Below are 26,037 nucleotides of genomic sequence, written 5' to 3' on the forward strand. Positions count from 1 at the left end.
TAGGCCTGCAGTAACGTCAGAGGAATTCCCCCGCTTGTGACTGAGAGCAGGATGGCCCATGGTCGTTACCAAGCCAGCAGCACTGCAATGGAAGCACGCCCTTCAACCGGCTCCAGGGCCAGAGGGCAGCTCAGACTCCAGGGCCCAGTCACCTTTTAGCCGCTCTGCTCAGGGTCATGCTGACACGAGGAAATGAAGCTGCACCCCCCCCCCCATGGCATGGTGACAGAGTCCAGATCTCCCCACACAAACGCCGGAGGCTGACTGAACCTCACCCTCTACCCCAGGCAGCTGCATTTATTAGGCCTTTGAAAGAACAAAACACAGCGAGGACCGCTCTGCCTGGAGCGACAGGCTAGGTGCCACCATCTCAGCCTGGTCAATCCACCTCTCCATCCATTCCCGGGTAATTGTAGCCAGGGCTTGTCTTTGTGTCCTCCCATCTCTCTCCCTAGGGAAAGGCAGCAGGTTAGATACTCCCTGCTTGGTTCGTGGGGAGAGTAAGAGAGGATGCCCACCAGGAAAAGCCATTCTCCTAAGCACGGCAGTATGTTCATGATGCCCCAAGGAGCGGGGGAGGCAGTGTGGCATGGGAGTCCCTGGTAGTGGTGCATCCTGGAAGACGCAGTCCAGCCTGGGAGTTCAGCCCATAGAGGAGAATGAGGACATGGCGTAACTAAAGCTAGACATGAGAAGTAATTCTTCCACTCAGCACTGGCGAGGCCTCAGCTGGAGTTCTGTGTCCAGTTCTGGGCACCATGCTTCAGGAAAGATGTGAGTACATTGGAAAAAGTCCAGAGGAGATCAACAAAGATGATTAAAGATCATAGAAAAGATGACAAGGCAAGACTGAAAAATCTGGGTTTGTTTAGTCTGGAGAAGAGAAGACAGAGAGGACATGATAACAGTCTTTAAGTACATAAAAGGATGTTTTAAAGAGGAAAGTGATATATTGTTCTCCTTAACTATGGAAGACAGGCCAAGATGTAATGGGCTTAAATTGCAGCAGGGGAGATTTAGGTTAGACTTTAGGAACAGCTTCCTGCGAGGGTACATTAGTTAAGCACTGCAACAAGTTGCCTAGGGAGATTATGGAAACTCCATCACTGGAAGTTTCTAGGAACAGGTTAGACAAACACCTGTCAGGGATGGTCTAGATAATACTTAGTCCTGCCTCAGAGCAGGAGCCTGGACTAGATGACCTACCGAGGTCTCTTCCAGTCGAACATTTCTATGATAAACTACAATTCCCATGATGAACGGTGGTAACATACCCAAATTGAAATATTTCTGGTTTTAGCCCTTCTGATTTTTAATGAAAAGAAAAATTATTTTGTCAAAATCCCAATTTTCAGTCAAAAACCAGTTTTGATGGAAATTTTTCGACCAGCCCTACTCACAGATGCTAAGTGACATTCTGTCCCTGTCATGCTGGGTCAGACTCCGGAGGGAAAGTCTTAGTGTCCCATTCCCAACCCCTTCAGGCCTCCTACCCCCCATATCAAACAAACCAGCCCTCAACATCACTGCGCTAACACTCACAGCAAAGGAAGCTGCAGTTATCAAAGACAGCGAAGGGGAGCATGGTGGAGTGATTACATAGGGGCCTGCTTTCAAAATACTCTGCAACCCTTGTTACAAACCTGCACCAGAAATGGGAACAGGTCAGGGAATTCCTCAGCGAAGGGGTGTAATTTATAAGCAGAGGCTGAAGCCCCTAATTTATTCCAGATTGAAGCAGGTATATTTTGCTGTGGATTCATCCCATCATCACCGGATGGTTCAGCTGTGTCTTTCCAAAAGGTCCAAAGTGTGCAGAGCAGGAAAACACGTTGCTGCATCTGGCAAGGTCATGTTCTCCTGATGAGGGGCGTCTGTGAGCATTAATCAGCCTATAAATGACAGCTTTTTCCCGGTACTCCTCCACATCTGCTCTTAGCTCCCCTCTCCTACAGGTGCTTATGTTAAATAACTCCCAGACTAGAAGGGTACTTAAGTTTATGGCAGCGGCTAGCCTCTCTTCTCCCTGCATTTGCAAGTTTGCACACTCACACCTGGACAGACACATGCACTCTGCATGGCGGTGGGGAAGTTTTACTGGCTGGTGGGCTGAGATTCTTTGCTGAGGTTTTGGAAAGTTTATTAGCCTCGTCGGAGGCTGAGCATGGAGCAAGGCAGCTCACAGGTCAGGGCACAAGGGGAACATCAGATCTTCTGTGGGCTAAGTGCCGACACGGGGAAACTGTGAGCATGGCGGCAATTTGTGTGGCTGGCTCTGTGGAACGCTTGTGAGTCCCACAGAAATCCTGAATGATCTCCCACAATGTTGGGTTAGGCTCCTACACATGTCCCATACCCAGCCATTTGCGGGAGGGTGCTCCTTTCCGTCTTGTGGTCAAGGCCTCTTCTGCTTTCCCACCATAGCGAAGAAGTTTTTTCCCACCCAAGGTTTGGGATTCCCAGTATGAGAGCACCATGCTTCTGAGGTTGAGATAACAGTTCAAAAGGCAATTGAAGCCAAAGGGCATCACCAGTGGTTGAACTGATGACTGCAAGTGCCTTGAGATGACGACATTTGGTCCTATCCTCATAGGCTATCAGGGTTGGAAGGGACCTCAGGAGGTCATCTAGTCCAACTCCCTGCTCAAAGCAGGACCGATCCCCAATTTTTGTCCCAGATCCCTAAAGGACCCCCTCAAAGACTGAACTCTATCCTGTGTGAAAACAAACTGATTATCCAACATTTCTCAAGCTATTTCTCCCCAATGTGCCTTTACCTTCCATCTAAGCAGTTGAATATTTAATAAAAGTTTGTAAAGTGCATATTTCTATAAGGCTTCAGCAAACGCTTTTTCTTCTGAGAGCTAAGCAATTGCTAAGCTTTCCCTGAGCACCAAATGCTGATGATACTTTATTGCTGGCTACAAAACACATGAATATGATAGCACTCCATTTTATGTCCCATAAGCAAGCCTGTAAGCCTGTAACTATTGGATGTACATACAGGGGTTCTGGGCTACTTGGCAATTACACTTTAACTTACTAATCAACACCAACCAATAAATTGCCAACTAATTTGCAGATGTAGGTTTCCATTTAGAAGACAAATAACATGTAAGCCCCCAGTTAATGTAAGGGACACTTCCCAGTATGAAATTACAAAGGCATCCGTTTGCCATATAATTAGAGATTGTAGAGTGTTTACTGTTTCTCAGTGCCTGTGAAATAAATGTATTCCATCTGGAATGGAGCAGTCATTGGAAGCAGTGTCATTTTCCTAGACTGTTCAATATACTGTAAATTATGTCTTTACATTCCAATGGCACCGTAAAAAGAATCTAGAAAGTACCAAGTAGTGTGATAGCGTCGGGCCAGATGGCTTTATAGGAGAGTAATAGAAGGCAGATATATTAGCCCCAGGCTAAGTAGGTCCCTTTTCCCTGGGTAAGGTAACAAGGAAGGTTCCAGAACAATCAGGAACCTTCTGGAGACAATTAAGACAGGCTGATTAGAACACCTGCAGCCAATCAAGAAGCTGCTAGAATCAATTAAGGCAGGCTAATCAGGGCACCTGTGTTTTAAAAAGAAGCTCACTTCAGTTTGTGGTGTGCGTGTGAGGAGCTGGGAGCAAGAGGCACTAGGAGCTGAGAGTGAGAACGCGGACTGTCGGAGGACTGAGGGGTACAAGCATTATCAGAAACCAGGAGGAAGGTCCTATGGTGAGGATACAGAAGGTGTTGGGAGGAGGCCATGGGGAAGTAGCCCAGGGAGTTGTAGCTGTCACACAGCTGTTCCAGGCGGCACTCTAGACAGCTGCATTCCACAGGGCCCTGGGCTGGAACCCGGAGTAGAGGGCGGGCCCGGGTTCCCCCCAAATCCTCCCAACTCCTGGTCAGACACAGGAGGAGTCGACCTGGACTGTGGGTTCAGAAAAACGGCCAAGCTGAGGGCTGCCGTGAAGCTCCAAGGCGAGCAAATCCGCCAATAAGCGCAAGACCCACCAAGGTAGAGCAGGAACTTTGTCACAGTAGGTTTAGAATTATTACAAAGAATAGTAGCCCATAGCCACTGGTCACTTTATCTCTCTCACACACACAGTGCTGAGGTCAGAACTGTTGTACTTCACCTCCCAAACCCAGAGTGGTTAGGAAAGTTTTTGGTCAAAGTTTCTTTCCAACAAAAAAGGACTTTTGGACAAAAAACCAAAAAGTTCTGCAGAAACTTTGGTAGACATTTCCCACTTTTTTTTAAATGAAAAGCCAGAAACTTTTTGGTGCACATTTTCATTAAAATGTGTGGGGTTTTGGTTTGCAAAACCGGAACATTTTTACACAAACCAGTTTTCAAAACATGAAAACATCCATGGTTTTCCATGGAAAAACTGAAAAAAAATTGTGGAAAATTTAGAAAGAAAAGCAATTAAAAAAATTCATAGGACAAATAATTAGCATTTTTAAAATCAGCTCGATTCAAAACACTGGTTGCTATCATTTGAGCAAAAGGAGATCTCCTTTATGTGGCAGCAACAGTAGGTCTTACATCCATATCGTCTTGGCCTGACCACTAGAGCGTGGCATTGCTCATTCTCACACACACAAAAATATAAACAGCCTATAAATGTACAGTGCATGTCGAGAGCTTACAGTACAACGAGGCTGCTGAGGTTCTGGAAGGCGTAGTCAGGAATATGCCAGATCAGGTTGAGAGCCAGCGTCATGGCCTGCAGGGCTGGAAGGTTGTTGAGAGCTTGGACAGGGATCTCTGTCAGGGCATTATCATCCAGCCACAAGTGACGCAAGGAGGGCAGCCCCTCAAAGCTCTTCTTGGGCACCACGGAAATCAGGTTTGCATCCAGGCGTCTGGGGGAAAGAAACAGAGTAACAGGTTCACCCAGCATTTCATGATGTGCCTATATTGTTAGTTAAGTGGGTTTCTTGCCGCTGACTCGAGAAATTGACAGCCCTGGAGACGGAGCTGGTCTGTAAAAAGCAATTAAAGCAAGGGGAAGCCATAGTGCAGTGTTCCAAACCGTGCCCAGGACAGGTGCTGCAACCGTGACCCGGCAGCACCTCTTATGGGACCTTGAGGGTAGTTCATTTCTGTAGCCCAAGGTTGCCAACTGCCAGTTCTGATGGTGTTTCTAACAATGTAACTGGACTAAGACCCATCATCTTATTTCATATAGACGTGCTGAACAGCCGCCAGCCAGGAATGACTGAGTTCCTGGGGTCCCAGATTAGATATGAATGCCTGACCTAGAAACCAAAGACAAAGAGGAAGGGAGCATCGACGGTGAGCATCCATCAGACTGTATCTCAGAACACGCTCTCTGGGTTGCAGGAGTTCAGGTCTTAGTCCAACTACTCTTTACAGTCATGAAAGCCCAATGACTGGAGCTGGTCAGAAACTAGAAATTCTGTTCCATGAGAAATTCCGCCTTTGAAATTTGGTTTTGTTCCAAATTTCCCCTGGAACAAAAATTCTGAAAGATTTCCATTCAGAACAATTCAAAGATTTTGTTTCAGTAATGTCAAACTGTTTCATTTCAATAAGGTGCAAACATTTCATTTTGATAAAGTCAAAGCATCGTAATTAAAATGTGGAACATATGGATTATACGGAATATTATCTGTAACTATAATGTAATATTAAAATTAAGATTTTAATTGGATATTAAAGTCAAAACAAAATGACTCAAAATGATAAAGTCAAACCAAACCTGGTTGAAAAGTGAGAAAATCAAAATGATTTGTTTCAACTTTTTCCTGTCAAAAATTTTGTTGAAATTGACATGTTCCTGTGACATGTTTAGGCTCTGACAAAATTGCATTTTCTGACAGAAAACTGTTCCATCAAAATTCTTCAAACAAACTCTACCAACAGCAAAATCTACCAAAAATCAGTGATATCCTCCAAGTTCACTGGCGCCGCAATGAGATTCACTCTTTTACCCATAAGAAATAAACAGGATAGTTTGATGTGTCTTGCTGCCTAGGACCCTATATGATAAATGACTATGGACAAATTTCTGCCCTGGCTTATACCCTGTTAACACAGTTACATGGAATATAATGCAGGGGAAAGTTTAGCACATTGTTTTTTCTTCAAGAGATCAGGACACCAAAACTTACTGAAGCCCAAGGCTGTGTTTTAAGAAAACCTGGTCAAAATTTTTCGTCAAAACATTTTTGGACAATTAATAGCTTTTTAACCAAAACAAAATCTTTGGTGGAAACTTTGGTTTTGTTGAAAATTTCTGGTTTTTGGGGGGTGGAGGAGGCGGGGCTAAACAATGGAAACGAAGAACTGTAATTGTTTTGATAAAATGTTTTCATTTTCATTCAGATACATATTATTGCTTGGTTTTTTGGAAACCAGATCTCTCTTACCCCATACCATACCACTTTATTGAAAACGGTTTTCAAAAGCTAATCGTTTTCACATTACATTTTCATAGAAAAAGACATTTCACAGGAAGTTTAAAAAGACTATACATTTTTCAAAATGTCGAGGGAAAAAGAATTTACATTTTTTTGCCCCCGTCTAGCTTTGAGCCATAAGAAAGGAAGAAGCTGACACAGAGGGTGGACTATCCCCCAGAGCATAAGGGGAAGCGGCTGAGAGAAGGATGGTGTTGTGGTTAAAGACATGAGCTGAGTCGCAGAAGATCTGGCTCCAAATACCACCTCAGTGAGTCACAGACTTCCTGTGTGACCTGGGGCAGTGCCTCTGTAGAAGGAGGATAATCCTGATTTGACTACGTAGTTTGTCAACTCCTTAGGCCAGGGACAGCCTCTTACAGTGTGTAGACGGCTGCTGCCACGATAGGACTCTGATTTCTATTGGAGTCTCTACTTCTAATTTAATCTGAATGGTCCTTGTGTACGTGAGCCTTGGGTGGCAGAGTTAAGCTCAGTTTTACGCACGATAACATGGTGCGTGAGGATTTCACCATCCTTTGCCTTTCGGTGGTACTGAGGGGAAACACTGATTGGCTGCTAGCTACGGATGGTGGTGAGACAGCTGCAGACGCTATCCTGCTGTAGAAGACAGGGACTAAATTGATACAGACAGAGCTAGCAAACGGGCCTACATTTCTGTCTCAATTAAGGAGAAGTAAGGCAGATCACTCACGCAGCAGAACCAGAGCCATCTATCCCCCGAGCTGTTCATAATAGCAGAACGCTTACATCTCAGAGCTTGGGGTCGGGTTAGCTGTCCTTTACTCCTGTGACCGCAGCATGCCCGAGCTAGCTGGAATCCAGCCAGCTCGGGTAACAACAGCAGCAGAGCCATGACAGCACTGGTTTGCCATGTGAGCGCTCAGGCCACCCGCCCACACTAAAGCCCAAGCTGCTGCAGAGTCACTAGCTAGATTACAACTAGCTCAGGTATGTCTGCAATGCTGCAATCAGACCTCTGTCCATAGTGTAGACAGGCCACCTGCATGGCCCTGTTATACCCATATTAATACAGACCAGGTCTGACTTTAAACCTCTCTGTCGTATCCACCCATGTAGCCCCCAACACCGTAGGATCTGAGAAGCTCACAATCTTCGCTGTATTTGTCCTCCCAACATGGCTGGGAGGTAGGGTAGTGCTATTATCCCCATCGTATGGGGGAAACTGAGGCACAGTACCATTTTTTTTAGGCACCATTGTGCTCCACAAAACTCCCACTGGCTGCTACCTAACCCTGTAGACACACACCTCAAATTGCTTGGCGCTTTTGTTTTTGGAGTAAAAGTAGCCTCGGTGCCTATGTTTCTGCCTCTGCGCACGTGCAGTGCACCTCACTTTAGGTGCTGGGGCGCTATCTCCCACCTAAGCCCCAGGGCAGTTCACAAACCGGGGAAGACAAGAGCTCGGCTGCCTAGGTCATGTGTGGGGCTCGATCCAGGAGGTGTCTTCAGAGGCCGCCCTAACTCCACACCAAATGGGAGGGGGAGGAGGACCCCCTTCCTGATAACACTGGACTGAAGATTATGGTATGCACCCGAGACCTGGGTGACTCCCAGGTCAAGTCCCTCTCTGCCAGATGAGGGGGAAGCGTTTGAACAGGGATCAGCCACCTCCCAGGGGAGAGCGCCCTAACCCCTGCACTGAAGGTTATCAGGGTGGCCCTCCTCTTCTCCCCCACCCCCACAGCTGTTTTGCGTGGGGGCCTCCGAGCACCCGTAGCAGATCGACCGCCAAAGTCGTGTGCTGGGCCTGAACGCCTATCTTCCCCCCGTGCGTGAATCATAAGAAGAGCCAGGTGCCCCCCCTGCAGCCCGGACTTGGGCACCAAGCCCAGAGCAGGGAGGGACATAGCACTCTCATTGGCAGCCCCCTTGGCTAGCTCCCATTCCATGTGTCCCGGCTTCATTTACTACATTCTAAGGTGTCAGCATCAACACCTTCCTTCTATAGAGAGCCTTGGTGCCCAACTTGGTTTTGTGGAACATAATATTGTCCCTGTGGTTATCGTCGCAACGCCTAAGCCCCTTCTGCAGGTCCAAGCTTGGGAGACTAAGTGACTTGTCCAAGGTCACTCAGAAAGGCTGTGACACAGTGGAGCTTGCCTGTGGGTCTCTCTCTCTCCCTCAGCCTCCGGGCGAGTGCCCCAACCGCTGAACTGCTGCGAGTTTCTCACGTAGACAAGCCCACAGAGACTCGGATGGCTTCAGAAACCCGCCCTAACAAATGGATGTTTGCACAGGACATGAAAGCCTCTCAGCGCTCCAGCTGAGCAGGCCCGGGGGGCGCTCCGTTAGCTCGCTGGCAGGGTTGCTGTCTGTCTGCCCCAGTTCATATCTCGCTGCAGGATACAGGCAGATTTAACAACAGCGTGTAAATCTGCCTGCAGCGTCTCACAGACAGAATGCAGGGTCACCGACTGTTTAGGTGCAGGGAGAACATTAAACTGCCTCTGATCTATGGAAAATGAGAAAGCCACTACAATACCATGGGCAGCGTCTTGCTGGGGCCCTGTCTGCTCGATCCTAACCCAGAACCAGGGGGGCCTGCTGCATTTTCTCTTGCAAGGCTGGCATTGGCCCAGCAGAGAGGCTGAAAGGAAGGTGGCAATGCCCAGGGAGAACTCTGTACAGCTGCCCTTACTATGTTTGAGGATCCGGGAATGGCACAGGCAGGGCATGGGAGCCTCCCTGCTCCCATCTGAGACCGCACTTCCTGGCAAGGAGCTAGGTAAAGTGATGAAGCCGTCTCTTTGCACCCGCGTGCATATCTGCTCCAGCTTGAGTGGAGCTGATCTCACCAGAAATGTCTTAATTGCTGCCTCAAAGGCAATTGTCTCTCGTCCTATCTGAGTTTATCTTGACAGGCTCAGTTCAGTTACCCACTCTCTCATAACAGGAAAAAAGTTCCCTGTGGTGAGAGAAGGAGGTGATGTCACTGCAGAGAAACCTTTCTGATAACTTAGTAATGTCTAGGACCCGAAGCCTCAGCGCTTTGCTCAGGCAAAGCTCCTGGATGCTTTGCTTGAGTCAGGACCTGGCCTGTTGGCTTCAGTGGAGCTTGGAAATGAGGACGACTTAGCAAATAATGAATGAATTGAGGACCCTGGGCCATAGGTTCAGGGCAGAGCAAGACACCCAGCTCAGAGGTACTCCGCTCCAGCGTGGGCTCCAGCCTGGCCACATGCGTCTGCAAAGCAGCTCCTGATGGTGGTGCGCATGCAAACACCCAGTCCTTTCTGGAGAGCTGCAAACACTGAAGCTCCAACGGGCCAGCCCAGTCCAGGTCACATAGTCATGTTCTCCCTCTTGATTGGCTTCGGATACCTTACACACCTGAGTATGAAGGGCAGGTATTATTCTTCAAGGGCTTCCAGCAGAATGGGTTGGAGGAGGGCCCACTGGTCAGGGCACTAACCTGGGACTTGGGAGACCCAGGTCTGAGTCCCTGTCCCACCACAGACTTCCTGGGAGCTCCTGATGCCTGCATGGGGCAGTAATCGCAGTGGAGCAAAACTGGGCGTATTTTGGGGAAAGGGGAAAACCTGTCTTTCAGGCTTGTCCCAGAATTCTCCAGGGGCTCAGCTCAATCTCTGCCCCAGCAGCTTTGCCAGCCCACAAATCAGACCTGCAAGAGGCCCCTCGTCCTGCTTCCAGTTTCCAATCAGCTCTTGCAAACCCCCAGGCAAGGCCTGCGAGCCCCAGTCACAAACACATTCTCTATCCATTAGCCGCTGAACAAGACCCAGTGGAAAAGATTGTTGGGCTCTGTTTGAACTGCAATCAACGCTGCTCTTGGCACAGACGGCTCAGGGAAATCCTCCGCGGAAGGATGCTCAGGAAGTGAAATCAACCCTGGGCTTAAACTCCACACTTGGTGCCCTTGGTGGAAACAAAAGGGCCTTGTTATCCCAGCCACAGCCACCTCCAAAACCCCTCCGGTCGGAATTGTGCAACCATGATACAAGTTGGGATTGCAGCACAGTGAAAAGACTGCTGACAGGCTAAGGAACTTTCCTCGCACGGAACCCTGCAATCAAGTCCTTCCCTGGGGGATCTTTGGCTTCACACTTACTGCTCAGCACAGCAAGCAGCCTGGCACAGGGAGATGCTCCCTTGTCAAAGCCTCAGGAGACAGCCAGACACCGGGAGGAGTGACTCCCAGGAGGGGGATCAAAGAAGTGCCTGGATCCCCGAGTTTCTGCAGGGAACCGCAGCATTTGTCAAACACCTGAGTTAGTCGGACAAGGAGAGAGGAGCACTTCCCTGTGATAGGAAGGAAAGTGAGCTACTGACAAATGCCCACACTGGGCGTGGCAATATTTGACAATCGTTAAATGTCAAACTGAGTTGTGTTGTTGGGGTGGTGGTGGGGGAGCAGAGGCTTATAGTGCACATGGAATGTGCTGAACTGAAAGCCCTGGACACTGACACCCTCCAGCGCCTTGTCTCCACGAGGAGAAGGGTGTGTTCATAACACGTGTTAAAATCCCACAGCAGACAAGGCAAGTTGTTGTTTTAACACATTAGCAGGTTGAGGTAAACCCTAGGCTCCCCAGCTGACGTGTGAAAATGACAACGTGCCCTGTCTACCCTAGGATTTTAACACACTAGTGCACACGTGTTAGACTGTAAGCTTGTTGGGGCCAAGTCCATCTCCGTTTAGTGGTTGTACAGTGCCTAGCACAATGGGGTCGTGTGCCATGACCGGCTTCCTAGGTGCTACCATAATAAATACTTTTTTTCCTAGTGTAGACATAGCCTTGGCTTAGGAAGGGGATCTGGGGGTGCTCAGCAACTCAGAGAATCAGGCAGAAATGTGCAAGCACAGACTCAAGGGCAGAGTGCCTTCAGCCCGGGGAAACAGGCAGACTCTCGACTCTGGTCCTTTCCCATGGGCTGATACAGGAGCTTAGGCCAGTTCTGCCTCCATAGGCTAACGGAGACCAGGGAGGAACCTACGTCAGAGAGGGCTGAAGCTGGAATGAAGGTCCTGGAAGTACTAAAGTCCAGGGGTCGGCTGGATGGGAGTGCTGGCTTTCACCCTGACAAAGTGACTCAGGTTGATGCTCTTTGGGACAGGGGGTGTCTCTTTGTTCTGTGTCTGTACAGCACCTGGTGCCATGGGGACCTGGCCCATGGCTGGGGCTGCTAGGTGCTACCATAATACACCTGCTATATAATGTACAGCACCTGGCGCCATCTGGTCCAGGGCTGGGGCTCCTAAGTGCTGCAGTAATACAAATAATATATAACCATAGCAACAGGGGCCATCAGCAAAGCCCTCACTAATTACAGGGGAGCACGGTGGCACGTCTGCCCCAGGGGGCAATGGTGTGTTGAGCTCCCGCTTTTGGCTGAGGGAGGGGTGTTAGAGAGTGCAGAAGTGCAGGGTGTGAGGTGGCTTTCACCTTCTTCCCGCAGAGCCAGCACCATTGGGGGCCCTAAGCAGGAATATCTTCCCCCCCCCATACTAAAACAGGCAAGTTCTCATAATAAAAGCAAATAGGGCCCCCCTTGAGTTGCTCGGGGCCCTAAGCAATTGCTTTGTCTGCTTCTGCCTAGCGCCGGCCCGGTCTCCCTGCCACCCGCAGACCAGCCAGATGGACCAAGGCAAGCGGACGATGGCTGCAGGCGCAGCTTCTTGCCAGGAGGGGCCACTCTCTACCCAGCTGCAGAAACTTCTCCTTCTACCCCCGCCTCCAGGAGGCAGATAAATGGGGGTTGGGGGCCCCAGGACTGGGGAGGCCTGGGAGAGTGGGGTTTGGAGAGGGAGTGCCTGGGAGGAGGAAGGCCCTTGGGAAAGGGGATTGGGACCAGGAGGAGGAGGCTCTTGGAGGAGCCTTAGAAGGGGGAGACCTTACAGAGGCTAATGGGGGGAGGCCTTGGGGATGGGAAACAGAGACAGGGGGACAGGTGACAGAAGGCTGGAGGGCGGCAAGGAGGAACCTTGGGGAGAGGGGGCTGGCTGCTTACCTGCCCTGAGATGGTAGCAGCCTTTGGCCACTACTGAGCACTGCTGAACTCACACCACAGACGCAAGAGGGCCCAGTCCAGGACCAGCCCCCAGAGCCAGCCGCTCCCCCCTCCTTTCAGAAGGGACAGGGATGGGTGACACAGTGACCAAGTCACACCCACCGAGGGATCCAAGCTCAAGAGGAGCCGCTGCACCAGCTGGCCTGGAGCCCTCACTGTCTGTCAGCCAGGGGCCTCTGGATGCCTTTCCCTGAGATCGTAACCAGGCCCTCCTCTAGCCAGCTCCCCGTACAGGATCCTAAAAGGAACAGAAGTGGTTGATCGGCTAATGGAGGTTCTGGGAATCCGGGCATCTGGCCCAGCTGCCCCTCTTATGACCGGCTCAGTCAGTCACCAAAGAACGCCCCGAGGTCCCCGCCAGGATCAAGGCCCTTGTTCTATTTAGGCTCTGATACCGTGCTCGCCACTGTGGCATCAGTGCACTGGATGCTGCCCAAACCGGAGATAAAGACAGCCCTGCCCCCGACGCGGACAGTGCAGCAAAAGCTGCTCTAGACGTGACACCCGTTCAGGCGTGGAGGAGCCAGCCTTTACCCCTGCACTTTGGGATGGCGGGTGGCCTCGCTCCCTGCTCACAGCCCGCTCGCTCCCTTGTCTCCAGGGATGGAGCTTCTGATTTGTGCAGCAGTAACTGCGAAGAGCCCCGGGCCATCAGCCTGGGCCCTTACAAGGCACCGTGCAGTGGGTCATTTCTCATATGGCTATGGCAGAGCAGGGCACAGCCCACTTCTGGACAGGGCATGCAAAGATGGCCTATACCCCCAGCCTGAGCCTACTCTAGGCTAGGCCGGGCAGGGCCAGGTCAAGACAGTCCTTCTGCAAGCAGCTTGCAGGCTGTTCTAAGTTGTGCTTGCTGCCACTAGCCCCATGGGATGCAGGGACTTCCCAGTCATACCCCTTACATCTGGGGCAACCCTCCCTTGGTCACCATAATCTATTTGTGGTGCAATGAAAAGCTGCTGCACTAGACCTGAGGACCTGGGCCAACCTATCTATGTAACATTGACATGCATGAGGAAGAATAGTCCAGCACTTAGGACACTAGGCTAAGGCTTGGGGTCAAGACCCTGCTCTTCCACTGGCTCCCTGTGTGACCTTTGGCAAGTCACCTAGCCTCTCTGTGCTTCCATTCCTGCTGTGGACAATGGGAATAAGAGCACTATCCTACTTCCCAAGAGTGTAGGAGGATCAATACGAGTGTGAGGTGCTTAGATACTCAGGTGAGGGAGCCAGGTCAGTACCATCGAGAGAGGGAAGAGACATAGCTAAGAGCATGACTTGTTGGTTCCCAGAGGCTCTCAAAATGACTGATTGGGTATTGTCCTGTTTCTCTGAACACTTTGCTTATGGGAGTCATTAGGAAAAAATAAAAACAACCTTGTTTTCCTACGGGAGCAATGAGTGAGGCCCTACATTCTGCACCGGGAGGCAACATTATCCCTCTGATACCCATCCTCTACCCCCAGGTTTTATCCAGCTCTCACTTACCCCAGCATTAATCAGGAGGAACTTTCTGAAGTCAGTGGAGTGACACAGGTATCAAGGAAGACCAGAATCAGACCCTATTGTCTATCTAGGTTCCTTTCTTGGTGCCCAGCTACCACAGTGAGGGCTGCCTAGATATGACACTTGTCCTTCAACAAGGACAAGTGCAGAGCCCTGCACTTAAGACGGAAGAAACCCGTGCACTGCTACAGACTAGGGACTGAATGGCTAGGCAGCAGTTCTGCAGAAAAGGACCTAGGGGTTACAGTGGACAAGAAGCTGGATACGAGTCAACAGTGTGCCCTTGTTGCCGAGAAGGCTTACAGCATTTTGGGCTGTATAAGTAGGGGCATTGCTAGCAGATTGAGGGACTGATCATTCCCCTGTATTCAGCATTGGTGAGGCCTCATCTGGAGTACTGTGTCCAGTTTTGGACCCCACACTAAAAGAAGGATGTGGAAAAATCGGAGAGAGTCCAGTGGAGGGCAACAAAAAAGATTTAGGTTGGATATTAGGAAAAACTTTTTCACTAGGAGGGTGGTGAAGCACTGGAATGGGTTCCCTAGGGATATGGTGGAATCTCCTTCCTTAGAGGTTTTTAAGATCAGGCTTGACAAAGCCCTGGCTGGGATGATTTAGTTGGGTTTGGTCCTGCTTTGAGCAGGGGGTGGGACTAGATGACCTGCTGAGGTCCCTTCCAACCCTGAGATTCTATGATTCTGTGATTATAGATCATTAGTTTTATACTTGCCATTCTCAGCCCATTTTAGATGGATCCTCACTGTAGCTCATCAGGTGTGTCGGAGTGCTGACACATCTACCGTATGTAACATCTGGGACCCATCATTAATCTTCTCAGTCACCAGGGGAACTGTAACAAGTCCTGGATACTCATGTGCATATGTGAGAGAGTTAAGGGTCACGAGTCCCCTTAATAAAGGTCAATGGAAAACATATAGGGAGTTATCCCATGGCTAACACTCTAGAGAGTGTGTGTGTGTGATTTTTTATTTAGAGCCTACAGTGTTCTAGGCCCAATGCAAACAGGCAAGAAGATATGGGCCTCTTCTGGAAGAGATTACAATCTGAACTATGGGTCTGTGAGCTACGGTGCTTGCCTCCTGCCAGGGTCCCGCTGAGAAGCAACATGAAGCTGAGTCTTTAACGTGCCACCAGGCTGCTTATATTGGAAGGAAACAGCAGCCCTGCAATGGAGGATGAGGGGACACCGGGACTCAGGGACTGAAGTCATGGCCCGAACGAAAGCAATAGAAAAACACCAATTGACTCCAGTGGGGTCAGATTTCCTGGCTTCCAGCTTAGGTACACCTTTGTAAGATTACAGCAGGTCTTTTGTGTGCGTGTGTGTGGGGGGGTGTTTGTCTCTTTCTGTCGCGTCCCTGGAACATCTAACTTGGCAATGCAGAAACAGCCGAATTAAGCCAAAACATGTGGCATCCTGCAGAATCCAGTAGGCTTGGGAGCACTGATGGTGAATCCCAAAGAAGTTGAGTTGGGGATGACAGGTAGCACATACCCCAGCATCATATTTTCCATCCACCCCTGCTCTTTAGTTTTAGGAATAATACAGCGCACTTAATTTTTCTGCAGGCTCCTTCATGCAGTGCACCACCAGCGAGATAATCACAAGCTCATGAGAACAGGGAAATTAGAAGAGAGGAAATGACTCAAGCACTTAAAGGGAGCGTTAAAGATGAACGGGGCAGTGCACATATCACCTGGGTGATACCATAATTTGAGATTCTTAGTTCAAGATAAGTGAAAAATTCTGTACACATTCTGGGCCAGATCTTCATCCGATGTAAACGAACATATCTCTGTTGACTTTAGTGGATCTACCCCAGCTGAGCACGTGGTCCAACGCATTCAGTGAATAGAGCCTCCATTTCTGCTTGCAGGACATTTGTGACTTACACCAATTTATTTATTTTGAAAAATTTACCAACTTTTCTTGCACCTCTTTAAAAATTCTGTGTCTTGACTGTGTACTATTCTCTGTAAGCAGCTGAGCTGAGTTAGGCAGCTAAGTCATGTGTATTGTTTCTCTTCTCAGACTGGAGGAGCATGGGAGAACTTCACAGCATAAATAATTGCATGTGCATGCAAATACAAAATTTGGTTTCCATAAAAATTTACATGAGCTACTTTGAAGTTTGCTTCCCATGAACTTTCACATCGTTGACACTCAGTCATTCAGAGTGAGCACCAACTGGAGCTAAGAATGCCTAAGTCTTTGAGTCCTTGGCCATCCCCTCCCTACAAGAGGGTAGGATCTCACTTTCCATGTGGTTGCTCGCTTCCTGATTAAGAAAGCATCTCTTGATGGTGGCAGTCTGTCAGGGCAGTCACGACCAAGGGTCAGAGCAGAGTCAAACCTAAGGCCGGGAATAGTAGAGGAGTTCATAATCAGCTTCCAGACCAGGGTGGATACTAAGAGTCAGAATTCAAGTCAGGCTCCAGGTCAAGAGGCAAAGTCCAAATCAAGCCAAGGTCCAAGCCAGGAGCAGGAATGGTTGTGACAGCTACAGCAAATCCACACTGTTCATAGAATTATAGAATATCAGGTTTGGAAGGGACCTCAGGAGGTCCTCTAGTCCAACCCCCTGCTCAAAGCGGGACCAATCCCTAATTTTTGCCCCAGATCCCTAAATGGCCCCCTCAAGGATTGAACTCACAACCCTGGGTTTAGCAGGCCAATGCTCAAAACACTGAGCTATCCCTCCCCTCCTGTTGTTTAAATATTTCCTGGAATGCCCCTTGGGTTTATAGAGGGTGGGGAGCCAATCAGGAGCCATGAGGCTGCTGCCTGTCAGACTCCTTGAGGCAGGACTTCCCATGGTCTGTGGACACAGAGAGTGACGGGCAATGGAGTGCTAACTAATTGCAACTGCCGCTGGGAGGCAGCGTGGTACAGTTAGCTACCTAGATGCTCTGCAGACCTGGGTTCTAGACCTATAGGATCTTACACAATCTCACTGGTCATTGCTCAGTCTGTGATTTTCTCTTCTTGGGGAGGATTGTTAAGATAACTTTGGTGTGACATGACATCCTCTGATTCCCAGATCCCTTTAACTTTTACATTTGACCTCTGTGTAGTGCAAAGATGGCTCTAGATTCACTGGCTGATGGTGGGCAAAGGCCAAGGGTCCATGCTGTTTCACTTCTTCCTGTCAGGAGCCTTTCATACCATCGCTTGAGAAATTTTGGGCCCCAGCTGCAGCAGAAGAACCCACTCTGGAGGGTTCCAGAGGGCTGTTCTGGGTAACTGCTCTCTTGTGGGGTTCCAGGAGGCTGTGTTCTGTCATCCCCCCACTGCCCAGTGTGATCTTAGGCCCCGTGGGGAGATAGTGACACACCTTGGGCTTTTGGGATTCTGAGGAGAAGCAGTTCTAGTGTTGTTTTCAGCAGGTCCAGGTGGTGCAGTGCCTTTGTTTTCTTAGTATCTGGACGAGATAAGGACATGGCTGAAGCTTAACTAAGGGGAAGGGTGGTCCTGTAGCCCACTCAGGACATATGGGTTTTCTTCTTGGTTCTGTTTCAGGCCCCCAGTGTGACCAGGGTCACTTCCCTTAGGGAAGGATCTCCTGTCCTGGTTCCAGCACCTTTGCACCTCCTGAGTAGTGCAACGAGGCCAGAATGTAGCCATAGCTGCCTACTTAGGGATTCCTCCAGCCATGGGAACTCAGCTAGTATAAAGCTCCTGCACCAACCGCTGGACTGAAAGTGGTTGCAAGTCTCTGGCCCTGGGCCAGCGCAAAGGCTGCTGCTTTGCCGCAAGATGCCTTTGGAAAGGCAAAATGTTCACTGGAATCTTGATTTGCAACTATATTCCGCAGTCTGCCCAGCACATGGCATGGCTCTCAAAGTGCTGTGTGGATCAGTGGCTGGCGAGTTCATTCCTTCAGCCCACGCTGACTCCCAGACTGCTACAGGGAACAAAGTGTGACCAGTTCTCTTCCAACTACAGAGCATCAGTGTGACGGAGCAGTAAGAGACCCTGTGATCAGCAGGGCCGTCATGTGCTATAGGGCAGGAGGAGCAGTTGACGCTGCTCGAGCGTCCATCGAAGAAAGGTTCAGACAAACGAAGCACCACAAAGAGAGACCCCCGGGGGGGGGGGGGGTTGTATGACCTTAGTAAGCTGCTGGTGGACAGGAAAACACTCTTGAACAATTGTACGGACCTTCACCGGATGCTGACACATGGGGAATGTTCGGACATCAGTGATAAAGCCCTCTAGGTTGAATGGGACAACATCTGTCAAATTGTGCAATATGGGAAGCACTCTCCACTCCAGGTTCTCCAGTTCAGTCACAACGCAGAGCTGAAGGCCACTCTTCCTGATGTGTGAGCAGCTTTGAAGATTCTGCTCACCCTGCTGGTCAGAGTCGCGAGTAGGTGAGTGCAGCTTTTCGAAGCTCAGGCTCACTAAAACACACCTTCGGTCGACGATGGCCGACGAGAGACTGTGATCGCTGGCTATTTTACGGCTTGAAAATGCCATTGGGCCAGTCTTTGGATCTCCCTGATGCTGCGCTTTAGTTTGCAAGGGCCAAAGGTGAGAAAAGCGACGGTTTGAACTACAGGACTCGAGTTAACGTTCTAAGGCGGTTACCTACCGTGACACTATTTAATACTGGTCCACCCAAGGTTGGTGCACAGTTCAATGTCTTGATGTTAGAACATTTCACTTATTCTTAAAATTAAAAAGTTTCTACAAGCTTAGAGGAATTTTTTTTATTTGCTTATATGTGGCATGAATAAATACAGATTTACAGATCCTAGCATGCAAATGTATCGTCTTATGTGACAGGGATAAATTAGGCATGCAAATTGTGTATCAAAGTTGTGAAATGGGCTACACATGCAATAAAAAATAAGGCATTCAAAAGTTTAACAAATAGGGGGGAGGCGCTGAAGATGCTCCTCACCTGGGGTGCCATTCGGTCTAGGGTCTCTCCCCATGCCTGTTCCAAGTGATTCTTCAGACTCTAGGCTGACCTCTTGTGGTTAAACTCGGCCCACTGGCTTGCCCCGGGTTTTGTGTCCTTTTATGGTACAGAAGTGCCATTATGCACTGAAAATGCCCAATGGAAAACACACATTCTCATGCAAGTAAGGAGAGGAGACTAAGCCCACAAACTCTGTCATGCTTCTCCCCTAAAGTCAGCTGCTGGGCTGGAGACAGGAGAGGACTTCAGAGATGATATAAGGTAGCTCTTCTGTCTTTTCCCAAAGCAGCTACTGGTGGAAGAAGGGCCTTTTGGAGGGAGGAGATCCACCTGCCAGAGTGCTTTCATTTTCCAACCTAAGCATTATTTCTGTTAAGATGCGTCTGAAAAACCTGAGGACCCTTGCTCTAATGGACGCAGCTCAGAAGGAAAGTCCTCATGGTTGCTTTGTCTGAATCAGAGTCCCTCAAGATTCCAAATTCCTCAGCTACTTAATAGCTTCTTCTCAACTCCCCTTATACTGTGCTCCATAACCCCACCTTATGGCCCATAAATCACATTAATAATACAGAGCTAGCCTTGTCACAAGATAAATTCTGCGCCAGCAGATTGTAAATTGATGTCACATTATCCCTGTTTTATAGACGCCTCTTCTACTTCCGCAGCTTTCTATCCTGTAAACATTCAGTGGAAGTGAATTTTCTTTTTACCCGTATTCCATCAAATGTGATTTATAAGGAACAATAATGCCCTTAATGGCAAGCTGTCAAATCTCAAACAGGTCAAAGGTGAGAGATGAAAATGGGGAGAATTCAGAGGAACTCTTCAGGCCATGCTAATTCCGAAATGATTTTTTTCCCCCTTCCATCTGTCATAAAAAAATGTATATGCTTGTGAGAGTTTGATCGGGTGGGGGAGCGTTTTTCCCTTTGTCTACATCAAAGCCTACATACCTGCAAATTCCTAGAAGTCATTCCTTGCGTGTTAATCTCCAGCATACATATAAAAATAATTATCTCCCCTAAGGGGCCAGGGCTGGAAGAGTCTTGATTGTGATTCCATCAGGTTCCAAACAGTTCCTGCTAAGGATATCAGGACTAAGGGTGTCTCCAGCAGCAATTAAGAACTTGGAGGCACCTTGTTACAGAGGTCACAGCCTCCACCCTACCCCCTCATGACATGGGGTGGCCCTGCAGCACCCTGCCTCAGTTTCTCGGAGGTTTCCAAAAATAATCCACTCGCTGCAAAATTCTTTAAACAAGCTCCCTCCTCCCTGCTCCCGGGGTCCAGTTCATTTAACATAGCCCAGCTCCCAAAGTGAGCTCCCTTTCACCCACCCTTAAGTTCAGAGTTTCACAGCCCTCCTCCTGGGACTGCGTCCTTTACGACCTGGCATCCCGCAGGGTTTCACAGCCCTCTGGGGACCAGGTACTAGCTGAGCTATTGCTTTCAGCATCCCCTCACAGCCTTTCTGCAGCCATTCATCACCACCACTTCCCCTTTGTCCCGCAGCCTCTGGGCTAGATAAGGTAGAGACCTGATTGGGTCACATGATCTTCATTTCCCCCACCTGGGGCTGCGACCCATCTCCCTGTAAATGGCAAGCCAGCCTATCACACTCCTGTTCTCCAGGGACATATATCCAGCCCTAAAACCGGCAGCACGGATAGCGTGATTCCTTCCTGCACTAAGATTTGTCCATTGCCCTTTCTTCCTCCTTCCATAGTAACCTTCTTCACCTTCGGCAGACATGATTTTCCCTGGGAGGAAGGAAAACTGAGTTACTTTAAATAACCCAGATGTGGGCACGGGGCAGGGCTGGACGGGCTTTCAGAACCCCAGGCAGGCTCTGAGCATCGGTAGAGACAAAGCAGGAGATGGACTATGAGGCTTGAAACAACTGGAGCCTTTCCGGTGACTTCAGTTGGAAGCTGGATGGCGGCCACAGTGGGCAAGTTTTGTTAACGTGGCGGCACTTTCCCTCTGCGGGATCTATCTGGTAACGTCAAGAGGAAAGACATTCAGGTGTAGTGTTAGGATAAATGTTGTCAAGTCCAGCAGTGGCACAAGAAGCCAAGGGAGGGTATGCGAGGGCCCTTGATGGAAAGGTTCACGGTCAAGCCTGATGCTATGCAGCACGGATAACAACACGACTTTGCCTTGTTGTCCGAGACGCCCAACGCACGTCACACACAAGTAATGAAATTCCCACCCTCTCTGTGCGCGCGTGTGAGATTATCCCTGTTTTAAAGGGAGGGGTACGTGAGGAGCAGACGGGCGAAGGACCTTGCCCACGGTCCCACACAGAGTGAACAGCAGAGCTAGGCCCAGGATGGCTGGTGGTTCAGGTGCTGGCCTAGTGTAACACCTCCTAAGTGTACCTCAGCGTGTTTTTGTATTTTGACCGGGATGATATGACTCTTAGCTAAAGCAGTGGAGCAGACTCATTAATCTCTAAGTGGTCTCGGTGCCACTAGATGGGACAGAACACCACACCCCACCCAGGAGGTGTGTGGGTTACACTAGCACCTAGAAGACCTAGGTTCAAATCCCAGCTCTGCCACCAGTTCCCTTGGCAAGTCACTTTGTCTCTCTGTATCTGTTCCCTAGTCACAGGACGTAACAGTGGTGTTACGAGATGCTAAGGCGATTGGGGCTGCGTGAGGACCACTGACTGACTTGAATGGGAATTCCTTATACCCTGCCTGGGGAAAAGTAGCTCCCAGGGGTCTTGCTTCTGAGTCCCCGGCTCCCTCGCCATTAGACTGCATTGCCTGTGTAGCAGAGGGATCGTGACACCAATCGTGCCAGGAGAGGGCACGCTTGAAATCTCTTCCAACCCAAAGGATTCTGAGGGGCCAGGGATTAAAATAGCCCCTTCTCCCCTCCTTGTTCAATCTGTGACGGTGTCGACCTAGTGAGGTGCGTGCCACGACCTGCTCTGGCTGGACAGAGCTCCGCATGGCTATTAGGTCCTGCCATGGCGAGGGCCGTGGTCCGCCATGGCAGGGCTGAACGACAGCAGCTACTTTGGGGGAGCCTTCCACAGTGGCACTTCCAGGAGCGTGTGGACTCAAAACCAGACAAGGAAACAGGCTGCGACTCCCTGGAGATTACTGAATAGCAGCCGGTGCTGGAGGAGCACTGAGACCCTCCCTGGCAGCTCTAATTGCCGCAAAACTACCTGAGCCACCTCCCACTGTAGAATCAGCCTGCTGCCTTCTAAGCGCCATTCCCCAGTACTGCTCTGCAGAGAACCTACCGAAAGGCCCAGCCATTCCCGTCACTTTTGACCATCATTTGCAGGAGAAAAACCAAGAGTTTCTCTTGATCTTTTAATCCACCATGGCTCCTTTCCCTCTTTCCCTCGCTCTCCTTCTGCAAGCCCAGTAATTATAATTTATAGCACCTGCTTGCTTTGAAACTCCTTGGATTCCTTTCATCTGGCAGAGGAACAGACGCAATGCCCATCTGCTTTAGGTAAGAGCTCGCAAACCGCAGAGTCGTTAATTAGACTGACACACGACTGTTCCAGAGTACACATGGCATTCTGCTACCGCACCTATAAACCGCTGGTAACCAGACACCCTGCCAGGAGATCTCAACGGGACTGGAACATTACATAAGAGGCTGGCACCCGGTCTGCTTTGACCAGACGTTGCCATCACGTGTACGTGCTCTTCTCTCTAATCTCTCCTGTTGCGTTTCAGAATGGACACAAAAGGCAGAGCAAGCCCCTGTGAGAAGCAGCCCCTCCGGAGCAGGCAATTGGGCCGTTTTATAAGGCTCTGGGTTTTCATTTCTTTTTAAATCCAAATTCCTCTTTCCATTTGTCTGGCTACTCTTTGCTGACAGCTCCCCAGAGCTCTGTAGGGTTCCTGCTCCCCGCAGCAGTGGATGATGGAGGTGATTCTAAAACAGAGCACCTCTGGCTGCAGAGTGATTGAACTTGCAACCAGGGGTGTGCCACAGATCTCAGAACGAGGGGGGATATGGTGCTGGTGGGATGGGAGGGGCAGATGAGGTGGGGGGAACAAGGTGCATTTCCTCCTGCAGGAGGCAGCTTTAAAATCACCACCCCCGACCCAGAAATTTCAAACAGGTGAGTCTAAATTCAGCAGGGGCCCAGGGCAGCGGGAGGGGAGGACCAGGGACCCAGCAGGGGAAGGACAGAGAAAGTCGGGTCGGCAGGTGAACAACGCTGCAGGAGCATAGCATCGGGCGGGCGGGCGGGCAGCAAGCAGCCGCAGCAGCACCAGTGCAGGGTGGCTGCGGTCAGGAGGAAAAGCTGCGTCTCCATCTCTGGCACCGGTTATGACACCTGCTCCCTAAGGCCAGCTTGTCCCCATGGCATAGACAGGATCAAGCATATTAACGCCTGCTGCAAGGAAACGCCCAGCAGGGGTCGGTCATGGATTGTGCACTCCTAATTCACATGCAACCACAGCTGAGTGATGCACAATGAATAAACCCCATGCAGTTGCTGGAGCGGGGTCCCAGCCTCCAGCCAGACACCTCCCCCACACGCCTACCAACACCCATGAGGCAGGTGCAGGCAGTCGAAGATGGGGTAACCTCCATGCTGAGGAGCTGGAATAGAGTGTGAGAAGGTTAATGTAGATTGGGGGCCACTTCTTACCCCTTCGTCTTCACTGCTTTGGCTGCTACCTTCCTCCTGCATCCTCCTGGGGGTACTTAAGGGGTGGTATTTTCTCAAGCTCCCCCCACGGCCTCGGACTAGGGCACGCTTCTGCTAAAATGATCTGCTCTCGGCGGGAGGCAGAGTGCTACCGACGCATACACCATCTGCGAGCTGGGGACACGCGGCAGACCCCCGAGGTGCACTGCTCGCTGTTGCTTCAGCCCATTGCACTGAGATTCACCTTGCCCGGCTGGAAATCCTGCCGGCATTGCTTTCCCGGCTGAGATCACGCTACGTTTTGCAGGAGGCAGCTAAGTTGCCTTATCAGAACTGTCGTGCTCCAAAAACTAAGAGTGCATCTAAAAAACCAGGGAAGAAATAGGACAACGGCGGTCCCCCCAGTACAGTATGTGTAACCCACACACCTCCCGGGTGTGGTGTTCTGTGTCCCAGCTTGTGGCACTGAGACTACTTAGAGAGAGAGCTTGCTCTACAGCCGCTTGGCTTTTAGCTCATGTGGTAAAGGCTCGTGCACTAAGCTCCAGCTGTCCCAGGTTCAATCCCGCCCACCGACGACCGGGGTTTACCCATGCACAGGGCCCCCTCTGCTTTCAATCCAAAACATGCCTGAATCCAAATTCAGTCTGTTTCTCCCCATGCCTTCTGTTCTTACATTTAATGGGGTTCCAAACTTAGTTGGGACCATTCGGTTCAGTTCAGTGCTGAGTCCTAAGGGCACATGTTGCAAAGGGGCACTCAGGGGCATTCGTTTGAATGCCACATGGCTGGTCAGTTCACCTGTGTTCATCCCTTTGTATTTGCAACATGGGTTTTTGTTCGGGGAGCAGCTGGCCTCCAAGCGAAAACCCACAAGGAAATGAGAACAAGGGAATTTATGAATGAACAAGAGTTTCTCTAATTGTTTCTTGTTATTTTCCTGTTTAAACAGTTCCGGCTATCCAAACAGAGGGCAGAAACTATACCACGTGACTTAGATGACTGGTCACAGAGCATGAATCAAACTAAAAAGCAAACACAGGCAGACAATTGGGCATCCAACCATCCAGCCAATGGAGCACAGCAGGATGGCCCTTTGACAATTCCGGAGTAATTTCCCAACAAATAATATTTGTACTGTTATGAGAAGCCAAAATCCTGATTTCATCCAAAAAACCCAAGCAAATCAAACCCACTGTGAGGCAGGCTTGTCTCGAACCCGAACACTCTCCAGCATTTTGGAGGAGGCTCCTGTGGACGTTTACATGCGAGTTTCCTCCCTCCGCACCCGACTCTGCTCTGAACTCACATCGGAGTCACTGCATTGTGACTTCATAACGGTTGCTGGGGCAACAGCCAGTGATGTCAGGGACGCAGCCGCCTGCCCGGACTGCAAGAGAAATTTGTTCTAACACATAGAGCTGCAAGAGCGAGAAAACAAACAGGACACAATCGGGTTTTGTCCATGCTCCCCCCACACACTCAAGTTTGCTCCAATCTGCAAGCCCTGTCAGCTTAGGATATTTTATGGTGTGTTCCCTGACGGCACGACAGTCAGTTAATATTCCACGAAGTGCCAGGCAAGCCCCAGAACTCAGGGTGATGAACAGCCACAAAATCCTTTCCCATTTCTGAATGGAAAGACCAGAAGCTCTGGGCAAGGTGAACAAGCCCGGTCTCACATACCCCAACTCGTAAAGCTTGGAAGCCACACTGCAATGATATATGGATGTTCCAATCTGGTTACTATGCCGGTAATAAATACATGTGAGCCTCATAAACTTGTGGAAAATTACTCACAGATACTTGAATTACGAAGAGAGAAAAAAATCTCTAATACAGAGCTGCCTTCTCTTCTTCAGAAATGGCTGTCTCTATGGAGACACGGCTAGAACCCAGGGGCTCGTGGCCAGGGGCCAGTTACTTGCATTCAAAGATGTATTGGCAGCACCAATGAAACCGGCGCAAATCAGCTTATATCTGCCTTAAAACACAATGAAGTTTGCTACAGGGGAACGCTGTTTACTCCACAACCTTTCATCTCTCTCAAATCAGACCCAATTTATCCGAATGGCCACTCGTCCGACGGAAATAGGTGGAATGGGGAGGTCACTGCAGAAGGGTATTTCTGGAGTAATCTTGGCTCTCAGAGGAAAATTGCTGCACATGAACAAACAGAGGATGAGAGCTTTTCTTTATGAGTATAGTGTAGAGGAGGAGGGTAGTGTCCCTTTAAATACTTTGAGAGTCCTCTAGTGGAGCTCACTGTGTTCTGTGTTTTGACGCTACCAAAAGCCATCGGGAGCGGCCGCCTGTGTAGGCAGCTACGCCTGGCATGTTGTGTATCGTCAGGAAACACAATTATCTGGACTCCACTGGGCCCATGCGATTGCTCCAGACAATCACTGCTGGGTAAAGAGCAAAGACACAGCAGTGTCAGCGAGTC

The 26,037-nt window shown here is 49.8% G+C and overlaps 1 protein-coding gene across 1 annotated transcript in view; it reads right to left on the reverse strand.

Moving 5' to 3' along the window:
* The window catches only part of LGR6 (leucine rich repeat containing G protein-coupled receptor 6), a 201,204-nt gene that overhangs the window by 67,103 nt on the left and 108,064 nt on the right, over nucleotides 1-26,037 (reverse strand). The window contains exon 5 of the mRNA XM_084611351.1: nucleotides 4,644-4,859. Within this exon, the coding sequence (XP_084467477.1) occupies nucleotides 4,644-4,859 (216 nt within the window). The remainder of the gene's footprint in view (nucleotides 1-4,643; nucleotides 4,860-26,037) is intronic.

Source organism: Lepidochelys olivacea (genome assembly GCF_965140295.1).
Source record: "Lepidochelys olivacea isolate rLepOli2 genome assembly, chromosome: 21".
NCBI classification, from domain to species: Eukaryota; Metazoa; Chordata; order Testudines; family Cheloniidae; genus Lepidochelys; species Lepidochelys olivacea.